This window comes from Rhipicephalus sanguineus, chromosome 9, assembly GCF_013339695.2.
Source record: "Rhipicephalus sanguineus isolate Rsan-2018 chromosome 9, BIME_Rsan_1.4, whole genome shotgun sequence".
In the NCBI taxonomy this organism is placed as follows: Eukaryota; Metazoa; Arthropoda; class Arachnida; order Ixodida; family Ixodidae; genus Rhipicephalus; species Rhipicephalus sanguineus.
Window position 1 is genome coordinate 7,204,464 of NC_051184.2, and position 16,053 is coordinate 7,220,516.

A 16,053-nucleotide genomic window follows, 5' to 3' on the forward strand; every position below is an offset into this window, starting at 1 on the left:
TAACGCTGGCAAAACCACATTTCCTCGATTTCCTCGACCACATGTTCGACCACAGCTGCAAGGTCTGCGACCACTTGTGGTTCGACAATCTGACCACAATCGCTACTATCACAATGTGTGACGTCTTTATATGACAGTAGAGGAATTGTACGGAGCATTCACGGTTTACCCGATTATCTCGGAGCCAGCTCCTCAATCATCATTGACTTCGTGGATATGACGTGATTTTATGTTTACAGATTGAATATGCCATATCTAGGCTACTATGAGTGTTTTGAATGCTATTGGAGTGTTGTTCAGGATTGCTGATCCTGTAGTACATGAGAGCTTGGATGAAGACCGGCACGTCATTATGCATATTGGATTGCTTTTTATTAACTTGTCCATAAGAGCAATTGTGAATGCCGCATGGCAATTTAAAAATAATTCATTTGAATGAGACTACCAGCACTTTTGTCAAGAGCTGCAAACAAGATTTACTTGCCTTGGACAGGGTGTCCACCACCACCGGCGCCCATCCACGGAGTTGCCAGCTTCTCAACAACCAATACTGCATCTGTGGCCACATACAGCTGCGACCAAGGGCACACTGTTATGCGGGCCACAACCCGTAGGTGTCTTGCTTCGGGGGAGTGGTCGCATCCAATACCAGTTTGTATCGGTGAGCAGAGTCACTGCATAACGTATTATTTCCATTGTAATGCAGCTGGTACAAAGAATGTTATGGGTAACTACATTAAAGTCGTTACTCAGTGAGTTCACAGCAACAAAAAAGAAAAGGGTGGGGGGAGGGGGGGGGGGCAACCGTAAGAGCCCATTCACTCTCATTACCAATGAGTGCTCTCGCATGGATAATCAATTTACACAAGCAGTAGTCATTATCAGCTGTTCCTCTGCATGATACAGCTCATGAGATCAATAAGGAGTGTTCATTTCTTAGTACTGCTTCATTTTGAATATTTGTCACGGGTTCGTTCAACTTATTTTGTTTTCACAGTATAAGTCACCTTTTATAGCATAAGATGCATACAAGCGATTTGTGCATTTTCTTTACCAATGTCAATAAACAAAGTAGTTGTAATGGCATTGAAAATGTCAATGTTAAGTATCGTACTGCAGCTGTGTGAGTAATTTAACTCCACAACACACATCATTCTATTCAACGAAAGGAGGGCGCCGAGACAAGCCTTACAATGTCCCAGTCACCCATAAAATATTTAGCACTATGTATAGGCAGTTCACAAAAAAAATTTGCAACACACTGTACAAGTATATAAGTAAGTATATAAGTAAGTACATAAGTAGTTGTCCGTGTCAGTATACCTGTTTTCTTTTTGCAATTTTGCACTTACACTCTACTCATGAGATACAGTCATAGTTTGAAACAAAACAAAAACGAAACAAAAACGTAGCAAAAACGAAGCAAAAGGGAGTTGCTGCAGTGGTATATATCTGTGCAAGACCATCAAAAAATACTCCAAAATTTTTCTGCAGGTGTATTGTGTGGAATTCCTGCGGAGCCAGCAAATGGCAGCGTCCGGGGATCTGTGTTTCGGTACTCGGCCAAGGTCACGTATGTCTGTAGGAGAGGCTACCGAATCCTCGGTTCTGGTGAAAGGCGCTGCCAGGAGGATGGACGCTGGAGTGGGGAAGAACCGCAGTGCGAGAGTAAGATGTTACTGAGGTGCCTACATGGCTTCATAACTACATTACAACCTCAATCATTAATTATAAATGCAACTACACAAGCAATACGACAGGCACGAACAAGAGAAAGACTACCCCACAATTGCACTCAGGAAATTGTAGAGGCTCTACATTTGCGCAGAGGATAAAAGTGGTCAGTTACGATCAAATGGCAAATGTCGGTGGTGCCAACATTTCGACAGAAAACTGTGTCTCATAATCTATAGCTGATCCTGCTGTGGCAGCAGTGCTGAATCTGAACGACTAAGAGCATAGACGGCCTGCAAGTTCTATGTTGCATTAAACTGCAGCTGGTGCAATGGCTCAAGGAGCAGAAATTTCTGGTGGCTTTGTATTCACGCACTATCTTGCCACAAGTCTGCTGTTGGAGGCAGCATTATAACAAAGTTTCTGGAACACATTGAAGCAAGAGGTACCACAAAACGTTTGCTCGCTCAGCTCTGCATGCACTGTTCACCACCCCAGTGTTATAACAGCAAGTGTTCATAATCATAAAATACACCATTTTTGTTAATTTAATTTGCAAGCTACATAGTGCAACATATACGGCTGACAAAACTACAAACCTTATTTTGCGTACTAGTCTTGTACATTGCTATTGCTTTCAGTGCCTTTCGGGCAAAACTATGACTTTTTTATCATATTGCTCTTGTTCAATCCATTTGATAGGAAGCAGGTCTGGAAAAGAGCGGAAATGGATCTCCTAGCTTTTGTGAAGAACACATGTGACCCAGACACTGTAAAGAAAGAATAAGGCGTGATTTGTTCATTTGTGCAATTATTCATACACATCATCGTTTACGAATGAACAAGAAGGATGGAAGCACAAGTGCCAGACCTTCTCAACACATATATACCTAGAGTGCACATGCCGAAGCTCCGGTGCAGGATTTTATGTAAGAGAATGTCGTGTGAAGGGTTATTGATGACTTCAGAGAGGAGTGAGCATACTTAATCGAAAGGTCGACAGTAGCTGCTACCATGTGTTGAAGTATAGCCATTCTTGATTTGTCTGGCAGGAATTCATGATGTGCTGTATCTATCGGGAAACAGACTTCTTGCAATTTGAATTATGTGGAGGGTAAAAATCGAAATATAAATATAGGCACAAGAGAAGACGCAATGTATAAACAGTCTGCAACTAATATTTACGAAGAACTTAAAGTAAATGCATATTTACAAAATTATCTTGACTGCTATGCCACAAAAGCCTAATGCAAAACCAAGCAAGGGTGTATACATATGATTTAACACACATATAACTCAAATGCTTTAAAGTTGTGAACGTAGAATGCTAGATTCTCACAATCAGTGCTACTGCAGAATATTTTATCATTCATCTTATTTCACAGGCATCACATGCGAGGCCCATCCGCAGGTCACTAATGGTGTGCTGGCTCCCTCCAACGAGAGCCTGTTTCAGCCGGGCTCCAAACTACAAGTAATCTGCGATAAGGGATACGAATTTATCGAGGGGGAACTTGTGTGCACGGAACGTGGGGAGTGGAGTCCTCCCATTGCCATCTGCCAGCCGGTCAGCTGCCAGGAACCGCTGACGGTAGCCAATGGTGTCGCCGGACTCGTTTCGGAAGTGGACGGCGCACGCGTCGTCGTGATGGTCACCTACTCTTGCCACGATGGGTTTGAACTCAAAGGATCAGAGAACTTGACCTGTGATGTAAAAGTGGGAATGTGGTCGCACAACCCACCAACATGCGAGCGTGTGTCGTGCGGGCAGCCCGTGAACCTGTCGGCAGGAGTATTGTGTGAAGTTGGTGACAGGCACTTCTTTGGAGACGTCGTGAGGTCGGTGCTTCTGTCTTTTCATACATTTGCATTGTGATTATGCGTTATCGGTCATGTTGTCTTTTCATGTGTTCATATTGCCAATGCAGCTGTCGCTGCAATCTCGGCTATGAGATTTCCGGTCACATGGAGATGGTCTGCCTGGCAAACAAAACATGGTCTTTGCTGGAAGCAACATGTGCACCTGTGAAGTGTCCAAAGCCCGTCGATCCACAACATGGCGAAGTAGTTGCCACAAACTTGGAGTTTGGAGCAATGGCGACTTACCTGTGCCACCCTAATTACACATTACTGGTGAGGGCTCGTTACCTGCGTACACACCCTGCTATCTCTTAACCTGGATGTTTAAGCTATCGTATGCAGGCGAACTTTGTATGTAGGTAATACATAGTTTCTAGATGAGGGGCTCAAGTTTACATATGCATAGCTCAAATATAGACATAACAAGTGACACTTGTACTTACAGTGGCAATAATTTTGTCAATATACTTATTTAAATATACTTCTTTTGCAGTGTGTATATTAGTTGATTTGAGCCCCTCTTCCAGTAGCTAAGTCCAGCAACTAGCCCAACAAGAATGTCTGTACGTTACCTGTGTATGTGTTATTTCATATGTGCCCCCTTTTCTAATGGCTATGAGCTTCCCACACATGCACGCTACGTAAATATAGATTCAGGTGCATGCATGCATGTTCCCTATCTGTTTCACCTTCAGGTTTCAGCTGTGGCACTGTTGATATAAAGCCAGTTCTGAAAGGTTATAAAGAAAAGGTATGCAGCTTCCATCAGTAGAGTGCGCAAAAGGTGCAGTGGTTCTGAACACTCTTTGTGTACAGCACGGCGCTCAGAAGCAGTGCTGCAGCTGTGGTGTATACTGGTTGCTGAGGATGGCCCCACATAAAGTATTTAGTCGAGGCACGGAACACCACTTTGTGTTCCCTTCAAGGATTCATGCTTTCTTCTTGTGCTGTGTACTTAAAGAGACGGTACGAGGTGCAGGCAGTACAGAGTGCAGGAACATGCATCAACAAGGCCGATTCATCGCTCTCTTGCTCTCCAGGGAAGCCGCTGGAGAAGATGCAGCTATGATGGATCATGGAGCGATCACGAGCCAATGTGCATTCCTCTCGAATGCCCTCCTCATCCACCTGTCGCTAACGGGAGGTCAGTTCAAAAAGCACTACACCACCCCCTCGGGTGCATCACAAGTTCCTGCTTTCAAGAACAAATGTCTGTTTTGTGTTTTTATTCTTGGCCTCGTTTGTGCTAACGTCAGCTCTTGAGGGACATCGCACTGTGTACAATGCAGGGGGAAAACATAAATTTTGACCCCATGAGGTTATGTGCGCCAAAATGTTCATTTTCTAGTGTTTATGCATTGGGTAATCTGGATAGAACTCACGTGCTGTCATGTTAGTTCCAGTGTCCTTGCACTGGGGGCAACACATGTCGCATCCTGCATTGCAAATCAGTTCTGCGGAATCCCGCAAGGTGGCAGAAGGGTTAAGAAAGGGAAAATAGACAACCACCCGTTTGGAGCATGAAGCCACAAGGAAATCCTTACGGATTTCTCAGAAATAAAGCCTCATAGTCGTATCCGTTCAGCACCACTGCGGTGGATTCCTGAATCACCAGTCACGCATTCTTAATCCAACATCACAAGCCCAGTTGCATAATCACAGCTAATTAACACCACCCCTAATTTTCGTGGATTATTTGCACTGTGTGAAATGTCACTGTCAATGAGGCGTGCAACCACTATGACACATTCTGAGGAGATATTAGCTTAAGGAGCACAAGACAATACTGGAAGGTTTCTAATATCTAATTTTCTTGGTCGAAGATGCTCCAACTTTCTGAATGTATGCCACCCCCGCTTTTACACATGGATCGAGCCTGCCACTCTTGTTCTGGCACGCTCATGCACAAGACACTGCATGTTGCGATTTTCTCGCTCCATTCTTCAGCACTTGTGTTAGTTTTCTTTCCACTCATACTGTGCCTTGATAGTCTTAAATTAAAAATGTTTATGGTTGTCTGTGGAATCCTAAAATCTATGTCTGCTTCCATGTGTCTTTGTGTACCTCATTCTCATAAGCGTGTGCACGAGGGGGGCAGGGAGGGGGCGAAGTCTACCCCATACGTTTACTTTATGGCCACGCAGGATTTTGGTGATAACACTGGTCGAAGGCCCCTGATGTTGCATTCAAAGAACTGTTTACTGCCCATCTTTACTTCAGGAAAACCAGGGACCAAAGGCAGGCCACTGTGACAAGCATGTCATCGCTTCATCTTCTTTTTTTTTTTTCATCCGTTGTGAAGCATGCTGTTAATTTGACTCGACCATTGGGGAAGGGGGTAGGGGGGCACTGTGATGAAACTTTGCCCTCTCCCAATGGGGAACTCTGTGCACGCCTGTGCTCATTCTTCTAGTGCAATCTCACACAGTAAATATACTTTCTCACCAGGGCCGCTGTATCCGGCCGGACACTGGGCAGCACCGTCTCGATCACTTGCTCCCACGGCTTCGAACTGCGTGGTGCCTCTACACGCATATGCCACACCACTGCCCAGTGGTCACCTCCCAAGACTCCTTTGTGCGAGCCTTCGGGCTGCTCCGAGCCTATTGTTGGGCCAAACGCTGTGCTCTCATACACGGACATTGCTCTGGGCAGCTCAGCACACTTCTCGTGCACAGACGGCTACGTCCTGGCAGGCAGCGAGGTGGCTGTATGCGGCTGGGCCGGACTGTGGACCCCGCCGATTCCTGACTGCAAACCGGTAGACTGTGGACCACCACCCCCGGTGAGACAAGAAACACTGCACATTCTTAGGTCATATATTGAAGAAAGTTGTCACACTGGGCCTCTTCAACCGCACTTCTAAAACGGGCATGATGATGTCCTCAAAATATGTGATAATTTCTTACTGAAATCAAGTTGTCCAATGTATAGGCCTTCCTTAGCTATCATTTAGTCACATATACACCCATCACTCTGTCTTAGAAAGGTGTCAGGAACGCTGTTGCTCAAGGACTTTGCATGATATGGTGCTGAGTCATGTGAAATCTCACAAGAGTAATGATAATCAAGAAAATTACAGACTGAGAATATCGTTTACAGGGTTTCAGTTATGAATGACTACAAGCCAGGCAGCATTTCAACCAGCATTTTGTGATATGCCACACTCATTCATGTGCTCCTGTTTAAATTTAGCTTTCCCCACAAAATAGCAGATCGAATTTTTTTGATATAATGAACAGGAATGTCCACACTGCATTGACCTCAAGTGCGTGGAATGTAATGCATAAAACTGTTTGTATGAATTCAGGTCACATGAGCAGTGCATGTCCCAATTGAAATATGATTCAGTATTGTCCAAGTCATACTAAACTTCATAAAAGCAGCAGTGTTACGTTTACAGACGAAAAATCAGCACTGGTTTTCATGACAGGACCGCTACTATATGCCATGTTTTGAACATGTTGGAGCACACTTTGAAAGTTAAGCATGACATACAAGGCTAATGTTATTAAAGAGCAATCAAATTGGCATGAAATTCTTGAATATGCTCATACATCCATGAAAGAATATGCAACTGAACCAGCATCTCCAAGCATTCTTGAAGAAAAACGTAGACAAGAAAGAGAGGGAAGACACACAGTGCAGCGTGTCTTCCTTCTCTTTCTTGTCTACGTTTTTTGTGCACTGCTTTTCTAAAAAAAAAAAAAAGATGAATACACACCAACTCGCCCAACTTGCCATTTTGTTACAGTAAATCTCCAAGCATCCTTACTGACTAAAGTGCAGATATATACATGTGTACAGTTTCATTACTCGAGCTATTGCAAGACTAGTTGCAATAGTCAGTGCATTTGTATTTTTTCACACGTATCATTGTACAAACATGATGCCTTTGGCTCTGTGTAGCTAGAACAGGGACAAGCAGTGGAGACAGAGAGCACGAAGTTCCAAGGTGTGGCCAAGTATGCCTGCCGACAGGGTTTTCGCATCTTGGGCTCCGGCCAAAGAACATGCTCAGCAAACGGAACTTGGAATGGTGACGTCAGGTGTGATGTCGTATCATGTCCCAAGCCTGAGGACGTGCCCCACGGTACTGCTGCCTACCCAAGCACCACGTATGTAATCTCAAACAGGCTTATATAGCAACTGAAGTTGTTCCTGAATCACATACAGTAGACTCTCAGTAAATGGAAATCTCTAGGCTTGTGCAAATATTTGAGCACTTCGAATATTCGAACGAATATTACAGTATTAGAATTCGCTTCGATTCGAATTTAGATTATCAGGAATTTCGAAGTATTCGAAATGAACGAATAGGTATATAGTCCGAATAGGTGAACGAATAGGTACGAACGAATAGGTATGAACAAATAAATATATTAGTCCGCATGTAACTCCCCCTGTGAAGGTGATTTCACTGCAGTGGAGGGGTGCTGTACCGTGAATACACCTTTCCAGGGAAAATCCACACTGCCGCGAAGCCTTACCTCAAGGTTCAATGAACATATTGCCCTCACATCGATTCATCATTTTTTAAGTTTAAAAGCTTGTTATACCAGCTTATATGCTCTAAGTATAGTAAATTTTAAAACGTAACATATTTTACAGGTTATCACTTGCATTGTACCGAAAGTCAAATCCTGCTACAAAGTTGCTTCCGCTTCCTTTGAACCAGAAAGAACGACAATTGTGCATGCCTTGTTTCAATTAAAAAAAATATTCTGCAGGTGAGTTGGGTCATGACAAATATGCTCATTTTTCTTTATGATATGCGATATATACTATTCGAATTCGATTCGAAATTATTCGACCAAATCACTATTCGCTTTGAATTCGCTTCGGACCTAAAATTTACTATTCACACAAGCCTATTCAGATCTCTTAAAATAAAACTGCTGTTCAAGTGGAAGAAGTTCCTCTACTCCGATTTGTTTCGTATTTGAATTCTGCACTTCTGTTCACTTCTCAGTAAATGGGACTCCTGTTAAATGGAACATGTTTACCTTGTCCATTCAGGTTCCATTTAACGAGCGTCTGCTGTATATGCATTTCAAGCGTATGCAGCCACTTGGCAACCATCTCGATGCAGTGGTGTAGGGTCTTAGTACAGAAGAGTTTTCTTTATGTTGCTATGCCCTTTTCGTAATTACGGTACCAATAAACTGAGATGACATACGTATGACCAGAGTTGTTCTGGTACACCGTTAACTGCATTGAAGGTTCCCTCAAGTAAAATGGTGCACAAATTCATATGTTTGCTGATAGACTTGTACGGAAGCAGCCTTCTTCTTTTTTTTACAAGCCGGACTACTGCAGGCTCGGAAAGTCGACAGATCTGGATACATGCATTGTCTGTAACACAGAATAGCAATTGTTTTCTATAGTTGTCTGTCACTAACGCTAACAATATCTGCAGGAAAGCTCAATAATGTGAAACTGTGCATTGCCTCCGTAATTTACATGCTGTGTTAGTCAGCGTGAACTGGCCGCGACTTCCCAAGGATGTACATGACATCCTTGGGAAGAACACCTAGGAAAAGCAGACGAAGGCAACTCCTTTTTCAGGTGTGACTGCTTGCCTAATGATCACCTTCACAGTTCTCGTATACCACAGTGCAGTACTGTTCACTTTGCTGAGGCTCAACCACCTCGAGTACAAGTGTCAAACAAGCATTTACTCCTCATAAAGTAGCTGCCCAGCACTCCATTTGTCCATAAATATTACAGTGGTGTCCACAGGAGCACTAAAGCAAGGCTTTTCTTGCACAGCTTTGGTTCTACTGTTGAGTACCAGTGCGATCCCTGGTTCGAGTTGCATGGAGTCCAACAGAGGACATGCCTGGCTGATGGAAAGTGGTCGGACTCGGTTCCGCGATGCCTGCCTACGCCGTGCACAGTGCCGAGACCAATCAAGCATGGACGGGTCCACACAACGCCATCCTTCAGCCTGTTCTCTTGCGAATGGGGTTTCAGACTCGTCGGGCTCAAAGCTCTTCGGTGAGCCTTCTCAGCATGCATGTGGTTATACTCACGAAGCAGCTCCTTGAGCTTCATGGGAAAAGGCTGATGGAAAAGAAAATGACACAGATGAAATCTCATTCCATTTCACGTTAACGAAAGACGTGAAGATAGAAACGTGCTTCGAATAAACTTAAGTGTGCTGTCATTCCAAGCAGGGAAAAAAGCAGCACCAAATTCTGACAGGACACGAGACAAAGAAGGCACGACAACAGTGCCTTCTTAGTCTTGTGTCCTGTCAGAATTTGGCGCTGTTTTTTTTCTGTTACAAGCATGAACCAACTAGCCCAAGCTTCAACCCTCGCATTCCAAGCAATTTCATGAAAAAAAAAAACATGACAGACAGTTAAAAAAAAAAACGAAACCAATCAGTCTGCAAGCGCACTACCATTGGAGGTGGTTTCCAGAGCTTGGCAGCTGTGGTGATTTGTGACAAAAAAGAAAAAGAAAAAAAAGTGAGAGTGATAGTATATTCATGTGACCATGACGTTCAAGCCCCCTTAAGTATTCTATGATCAGAGAACTTGCAGGCATCACCATTCCACGTTCATTTTCATTTGGTTTCACTCCTGGCTTACAGCAAGCTTCTCACGGTAGCAGTAAATCTTTTCAGAGTCCCTTTGATATCTTCGACACCACCACCCTGATGGTGTACAGTATAGCCACAGGAATCTCAGAATTCATCTATCCACTCGGGTTCCAGGTGCCGCGCTGATGGAACCTGGAGTGGTGAGCTTCCTGAATGTGTTCCCATGAACTGTTCGCTACAAGGACAAGTGGCGAATGGCAGGCTAGTCCAGGACGACGCAACGGGAGAGACTGTTCGCGCATCCTGCGACCCGCGTTACCGACTGCAGGGTGTCAACCGCTGGACATGCCTGGCCAATGGGTCATGGATGGTGCCGGGGGAAACAACGTGTCTGCTTGCAGAGTGCCCACCCCCTGATCCTCCCATCAATGGAGTAGTTTCGGGAACAGATTTCAAGTAATTTTTATCAGAGAACCGATAACTATAGGCATTTATCCATGATTGTCTTCTTTAGCAGAGTGTGTTGTAACCAGATGGTGGTTGGTGGTGTAATACATGAGGGGGCAGGGGTGAAATTGTCTTAGCGTTACCTTTGTTTACCTCCAGTTACCTTCAGAAACTTCAACAGTCAACAGAAAGCAACATTAGCCAGTGATGGTATTATGCGAGTAAATACAGCAGGCTTCAAACAGGTCAAACATGATCAAACTCTGAATTCTTTACAAAACACATCTCATCATACCAAAATAAAGCACCTAATAACAGTCACATCTCACATTCCTAGAAGTGGAGGTACATGTTGAAAGGTGTAATTTCTGATTAGTAGGTGAAGGTGCTAATTACCAGAAAAGATTCGGTTCACTTGTAGTATGCACAAAGTGCTTCTTGTTGAAAGGAAAAGTTGAAGCTATCTAGCATGCATTATCAAGGGTGAAAACGAGGCCCAAAGCATAGTATGAAAGTTACCCTTAGTCTAGAGTATGTTGCCCATTTCAGAGAAACTTCGTTATTTCAGCGGTCATAATCTTTACAGCATATCGAGCGTTGTCTTCTACCACTGCAATCCGGGCTACACCCTGGAGGGTCTGCAGCAACGGACCTGCCTGGACACTGGGCAGTGGGAACGCAATGTGCCCATTTGCAAGCTGGTGGAAGGATGTGGCACGGCAGCACACCCATGTCCTAACTCCTCCTGTCCGGAACCTCAACAGCCCCTGAACGGACGCGTCACCTACGATCGACTCACGGTGGGAGGCACATCCAGTTACACCTGCCAGCCCGGGTACCGCCTGTCGGGGCCGCCCTCCAGGCTGTGCAGCCGTGACGGACGCTGGGAAGGCAGGGAGCCCTCGTGCCGAGCCAGACGGTGCCCCCCTATGCAGGTATAGTCGCCAGTGAATTGGCCTTAGCTCTAATGTATGGCAGACCAACGGGAACTAGAAGGTGGACACATATGAGACACGACAGACTTCAGCCCCAATGATAAACGAGCTGGGAAGTTGAGATCAACCTTAGGTCTTCCCAGTCGGCTAATGGTCCAATCGGAGTAATAATGACAAAGTCGCTGTGGAATAAAGGTGTTATCACCAGTGGAGTGGAGCAAGAAATGGTTTAATAACTCAGGCACCAACATGTCCGTGTCGGCAAGATGTTTCATGCTGCACACCAAGTGTGCGCTCTCCTCTCATGCCAACACTTCGTTTTCATCTTTCTTCTGCACTTATTTTAACAGTCGCTATGGTGCTTCCACCATCAAAATGTGCGCATTCACAATTACACGGTCTGTTAATTTATTGCAGTGACTTGTCTTCATAGCGGAATTAGTAGAGCTGTGCGAATAGCAAAATTTTGGGTGCGAAGCGAATTCGAATAATAAAGATTGAGTGCGAATCGAATCGAATAATTTCGAATAATTTTCGAATATTTCTCAAACATTTTTCGAATAATTCGAAGTGAAATTACAGAAAAAGTTGCAGAGAATCCCTAAGTATGTTCTTGTGAGATCGCAACATGAAAGTGTTTCTTTTCGCTAGGTTGATGAAGCGCTGGTGGGGTCATATTTCATAGTTGTCTTTCTTATCAAGAGTGGGGCAATGTAGAGGCCGAATTGTATTTATGTACATGATTTGTTGCAACCAAAGTGTTGCCGACAACACTTTACACGTGATAGGCAGAGATGCCATTTTCTCAGCCTCTCCTCCTCTTTCAACTGCTGTGGAAGGCCAACTGATGTGACGGACAAGGGTGTGCTCCCTTCAAGTTTGGAGTTCCAAATCTGCCAAGTAGACGTCGATATATATAAGAGCATCTGAAATTTTGGATGCTAAAAAGCTTCGGCGTCCGATTTTTCGGACTTCCTGCCCAAATTTCAGGTCCAAAACAGCATTAATTGAGCCCCCAACTCTGCCACATCTTTATCTCCATGTTGGAACCAGCGTTTTCTTGAGTTAATACATTTGCGACCGTAGCGGAGCTTGAAAGGCAGCTTTGCCGCAATACGTGGGTGTGATGAGGTGAAGCATATTGAAAATCTAGGGACCACTTTCAAACAGACGTTGACTGTCTCTTGGCTAGGTTCGACCGTAACGGACCTTGAAAGGCAGCTTTGCCGCAATACGGGGGTGTGAGGAGGTGAAGCATATTAAAAATCTAGAAACCACTTTCAATCAGACGTTGACTGTCTCTTGCCTAGGTTCGACCGTAACGGAGCTTGAAAGGCAGCTTTGCCGCAATACGGGGATGTGATGAGGTGAAGCATATAGAAAATCTAGGGACCATTTTCAACCGGACTTGTCTCTTGGCTAAGTTCGACCGTAACGGACCTTGAAAGGCCGCTTTGCCGCAATACGAGAGTGTAATGAGGTGAAGCATATTGAAAATCTGAAGAGGTCACTTTCAACCGGACGTTGACTGCATTTGTCTTTGGGAAGTTCGAATAGTTCGAATAGTAAAATTTCAGTGCGAATCGAATCGAATAGCAAACACTATTCGAAAAATATTCGAAATTTCGAATATTCGCACACCCCTAGGAATTAGCGAGGCAGTGCAGTACATTTCCGACTATAACTGGCGTACTAGTGGGGTCACACCATTTCTTGTCGGTCCATATCGGGAAGATTGCTGATGCATTGCAGGAGTTCCTTAAAGATTCAAAAAGATTTAGGTTATAAAATCTACTTTTCCAAATTTTTATATCTGTTTTCTTGTCTTTTTTTCCAAATTATCGTTTTGTTTGTCTCAATTCTATTCTATATTATTATTATTATAAGAATATTAATTCTAATTCATTTATACTTCTTCTCTATTAATTAAACAACGTTTGAACTTCACTTTCAAATTTGCCTTTAAAAATTAACCGGTTCTTGGCCAATCCCCCAGTGTGGGTATGAGCCATAGCTTCTTGGGTCAGTGCTACTCTACTCTACTCATTTTTCGGGCTCAAGTTAGCTTCTAGTGCTCGTGTAAATCGACTGATATTCGCTGATGGACACGCGATGCCTCCTTATTCGTTCAAATGCTTCTCTGCAGGCCACACCTGAGCATGCCCGCGTTGACTACACGGGATTCACTCAGGGCCACAATGCCACCTACTCCTGCGACACGGGCTACTCGGCCCGGGGACCCTCGAGATCTGTCTGCCAGTCGGATGGATCGTGGAAGCGGGAGGGAATCTTTCAGTGCCTTCAAGACCACTGCCCGCCCCTCCAAAGCCCAGTCCAGGGAAGGCTAATCCTAGAGGGTGCCTGGTTGGGAGCCAAGGCTCATTACGAATGTGACGCTGGTCACACTATGCTGGGCGGTGCCTCTCGCGTCTGTGGTCCTGACGGCACATGGAGCGGAAAGGAGGCCTCCTGTGTCCCTCCTTGAAGTCAAGTCTCTGTTCTTAGCAAAGAACTATGTGCAAAAAAGGACAAAAACTTAACATATAGAAGAACAATGTGGCACGTGTTTTAGTACTAGTCTTGGAGAAATCTAGAAATGTTCTAGTGAAAGCTAGTGTTGTTTGACCAGCTGAAAGGCCAGTGCACTGTTCCATGTGCTGGGTGAAAGATATATGTACACTGTGATCAAACACAGAAACGGCACATGCAGCTGCAGGCTTGTGCAGACACTCAAACTATTGATAAAGTCTCAATGCTTGCTATGTGTTCTGTGCTATTTTTTGCAGCGCTTTAATTGTTCTCGTAGCTGGACATGTGAAGCACAGCTCTCAAAAGGAAAGGCGCACGCCTTCATCTTGAATTCACCCATTTTCATGGCACACAGCAATTTTATACTTGGCAGATACAACTGCCACTGAGCAATCTATGTGATGTGCTTGCCTGTTTGCATTGCCCAAACTGCTATAGCAGACCTCTCTGTATTTCATAACGCCCACATGTGCATCAACTCCAGCAGATGACATGTTTGAATGCAAGGCCATCAAGTGTGACAATCGTGAGTATGACAGTCATCGTGAGCAACACTGCAAAAATGTTTTGTGCTTGCAGCACTATAGCCATGAGAAATATATAGCCAGAAATAAGGCTGGCCTGATAATGCCAAGGATGATGTTCAAATAATCAGCCGTTTCATCCACTGTGGATGGCGTACCACATATTCCCTTCTAGTAAGGCCATTTTATAGTAATTTAGAAGGTGTTGCATGGCCCCCTTAGGTCCAAGACTTTTTGCATAAGCAGTGCACTCGCAGACGAAACATTTATGCTTGGTAGAAACATCTGATAAGTCTCGATGCTTGCCGCATGGCAGCAAAAAAACTTGTAACAGCAGGCATTTTGCACCATTTTCTAACACAATAGCACCAAGTTAGGCGCTGATGCAAAGGCACTTGCAGAGTATGGCACACAATGCTGTGAACAGTATGGATGGAGGGAAGTTGCATGCTTGCCTCTTCCCCAACTCCTGCCTGCCCTTTACCGGCCAAAAACTAATCATTAGCACTGCGAGTTACATCCCCAGTTACTGGCTGAATCAATGCGAGACACGTATACTGCTGTAACGAACAATGAATCTTGTGTAAACGACCTTCAATTTTGATGGCGACTAATTGTGTGCCTCCCTCCAGCAGAGACGATGCCATGAAATTTCCCATGGGGTTAGGGAATTTACAATGAGAGATCCTTCAGGAGGCAGCGTCCTTCTGAAGGAACTATAGACTTTTTAGCACTCTAGGGGGGAACAAAATGGGGGGGGGGGGGGGGAAGGTGTAGAATTTTGGTGAAGCACAGTGGTGTAAATCGGGGGGGGGGGGTCAGGGGGGTCCTGACCCCCCTTGTATTCAGGCTGGGGGGAGGGGACACCCCTTGCAAGTGTCCCCCCTTGAAATTTACCTTTGAAATATCATATTTGAATTGCTTGACAGTTAGGCATAGTGCACTGTCCTTAAATTCAACTCTGAAACTCTACTAATGAGTAGAAAAAAAGTACATGAGAGAAAGCTGTTTCAAAAGGGTTTTCTGAAAGGCCCCGAGACGGTGGCCGAGTGGTTATGGCGCCCCACCCGAAGGGCGGGCGATCGAATCCTGGCTGCATTTCCGAAGGAGGCGAAAATGCTTGAGGCCCGTGTACTTGGATTTAGATGCACGTTAAAGGTGGGCGAAATTTCCGGAGCCCTCCACTACGGCGTCCCTCATAAATCAAATCGTGGTTTTGGGATGTTAAACCCCAGATATTATGAAATGCTACGGGCAACTTCTCACGTGCCAAAAATGTTCATTATGCTGGCCTTTGAAGCGCAAAGCAAACAATCCCCAATCATCATGTAGACGTTGGGGTAGAAGCCACTGGCAATGAAGTATGGATGCAATTTCTCCAATACAATTGTTATTAAAAAAATAACTGGTGAATATAAACACGCTTTACAAGAACGATTCTCGCGTTAAATTGCGGGATGCTAACACGATACACGGTTGGACGTGAAGTTAAATAAAAGAATTTCCGTTACACATTAAAACAGAAAAAAGTGTT

General features: G+C 44.5%; 1 protein-coding gene across 1 annotated transcript in view; it reads left to right on the forward strand.

Moving 5' to 3' along the window:
* The window catches only part of LOC119404531 (sushi, von Willebrand factor type A, EGF and pentraxin domain-containing protein 1), a 53,207-nt gene extending 39,011 nt beyond the window's left edge, over positions 1-14,196 (forward strand). The window contains exons 24-34 of the mRNA XM_037671067.2: positions 494-661; positions 1,495-1,668; positions 3,060-3,513; positions 3,603-3,807; positions 4,575-4,678; positions 5,983-6,319; positions 7,444-7,652; positions 9,307-9,534; positions 10,259-10,540; positions 11,118-11,466; positions 13,613-14,196. Of these exons, the coding sequence (XP_037526995.1) occupies positions 494-661; positions 1,495-1,668; positions 3,060-3,513; positions 3,603-3,807; positions 4,575-4,678; positions 5,983-6,319; positions 7,444-7,652; positions 9,307-9,534; positions 10,259-10,540; positions 11,118-11,466; positions 13,613-13,951 (2,849 nt within the window). The 3' untranslated portion in view covers positions 13,952-14,196. The remainder of the gene's footprint in view (positions 1-493; positions 662-1,494; positions 1,669-3,059; positions 3,514-3,602; positions 3,808-4,574; positions 4,679-5,982; positions 6,320-7,443; positions 7,653-9,306; positions 9,535-10,258; positions 10,541-11,117; positions 11,467-13,612) is intronic.
* Positions 14,197-16,053: the final 1,857 nt, after the last annotated feature.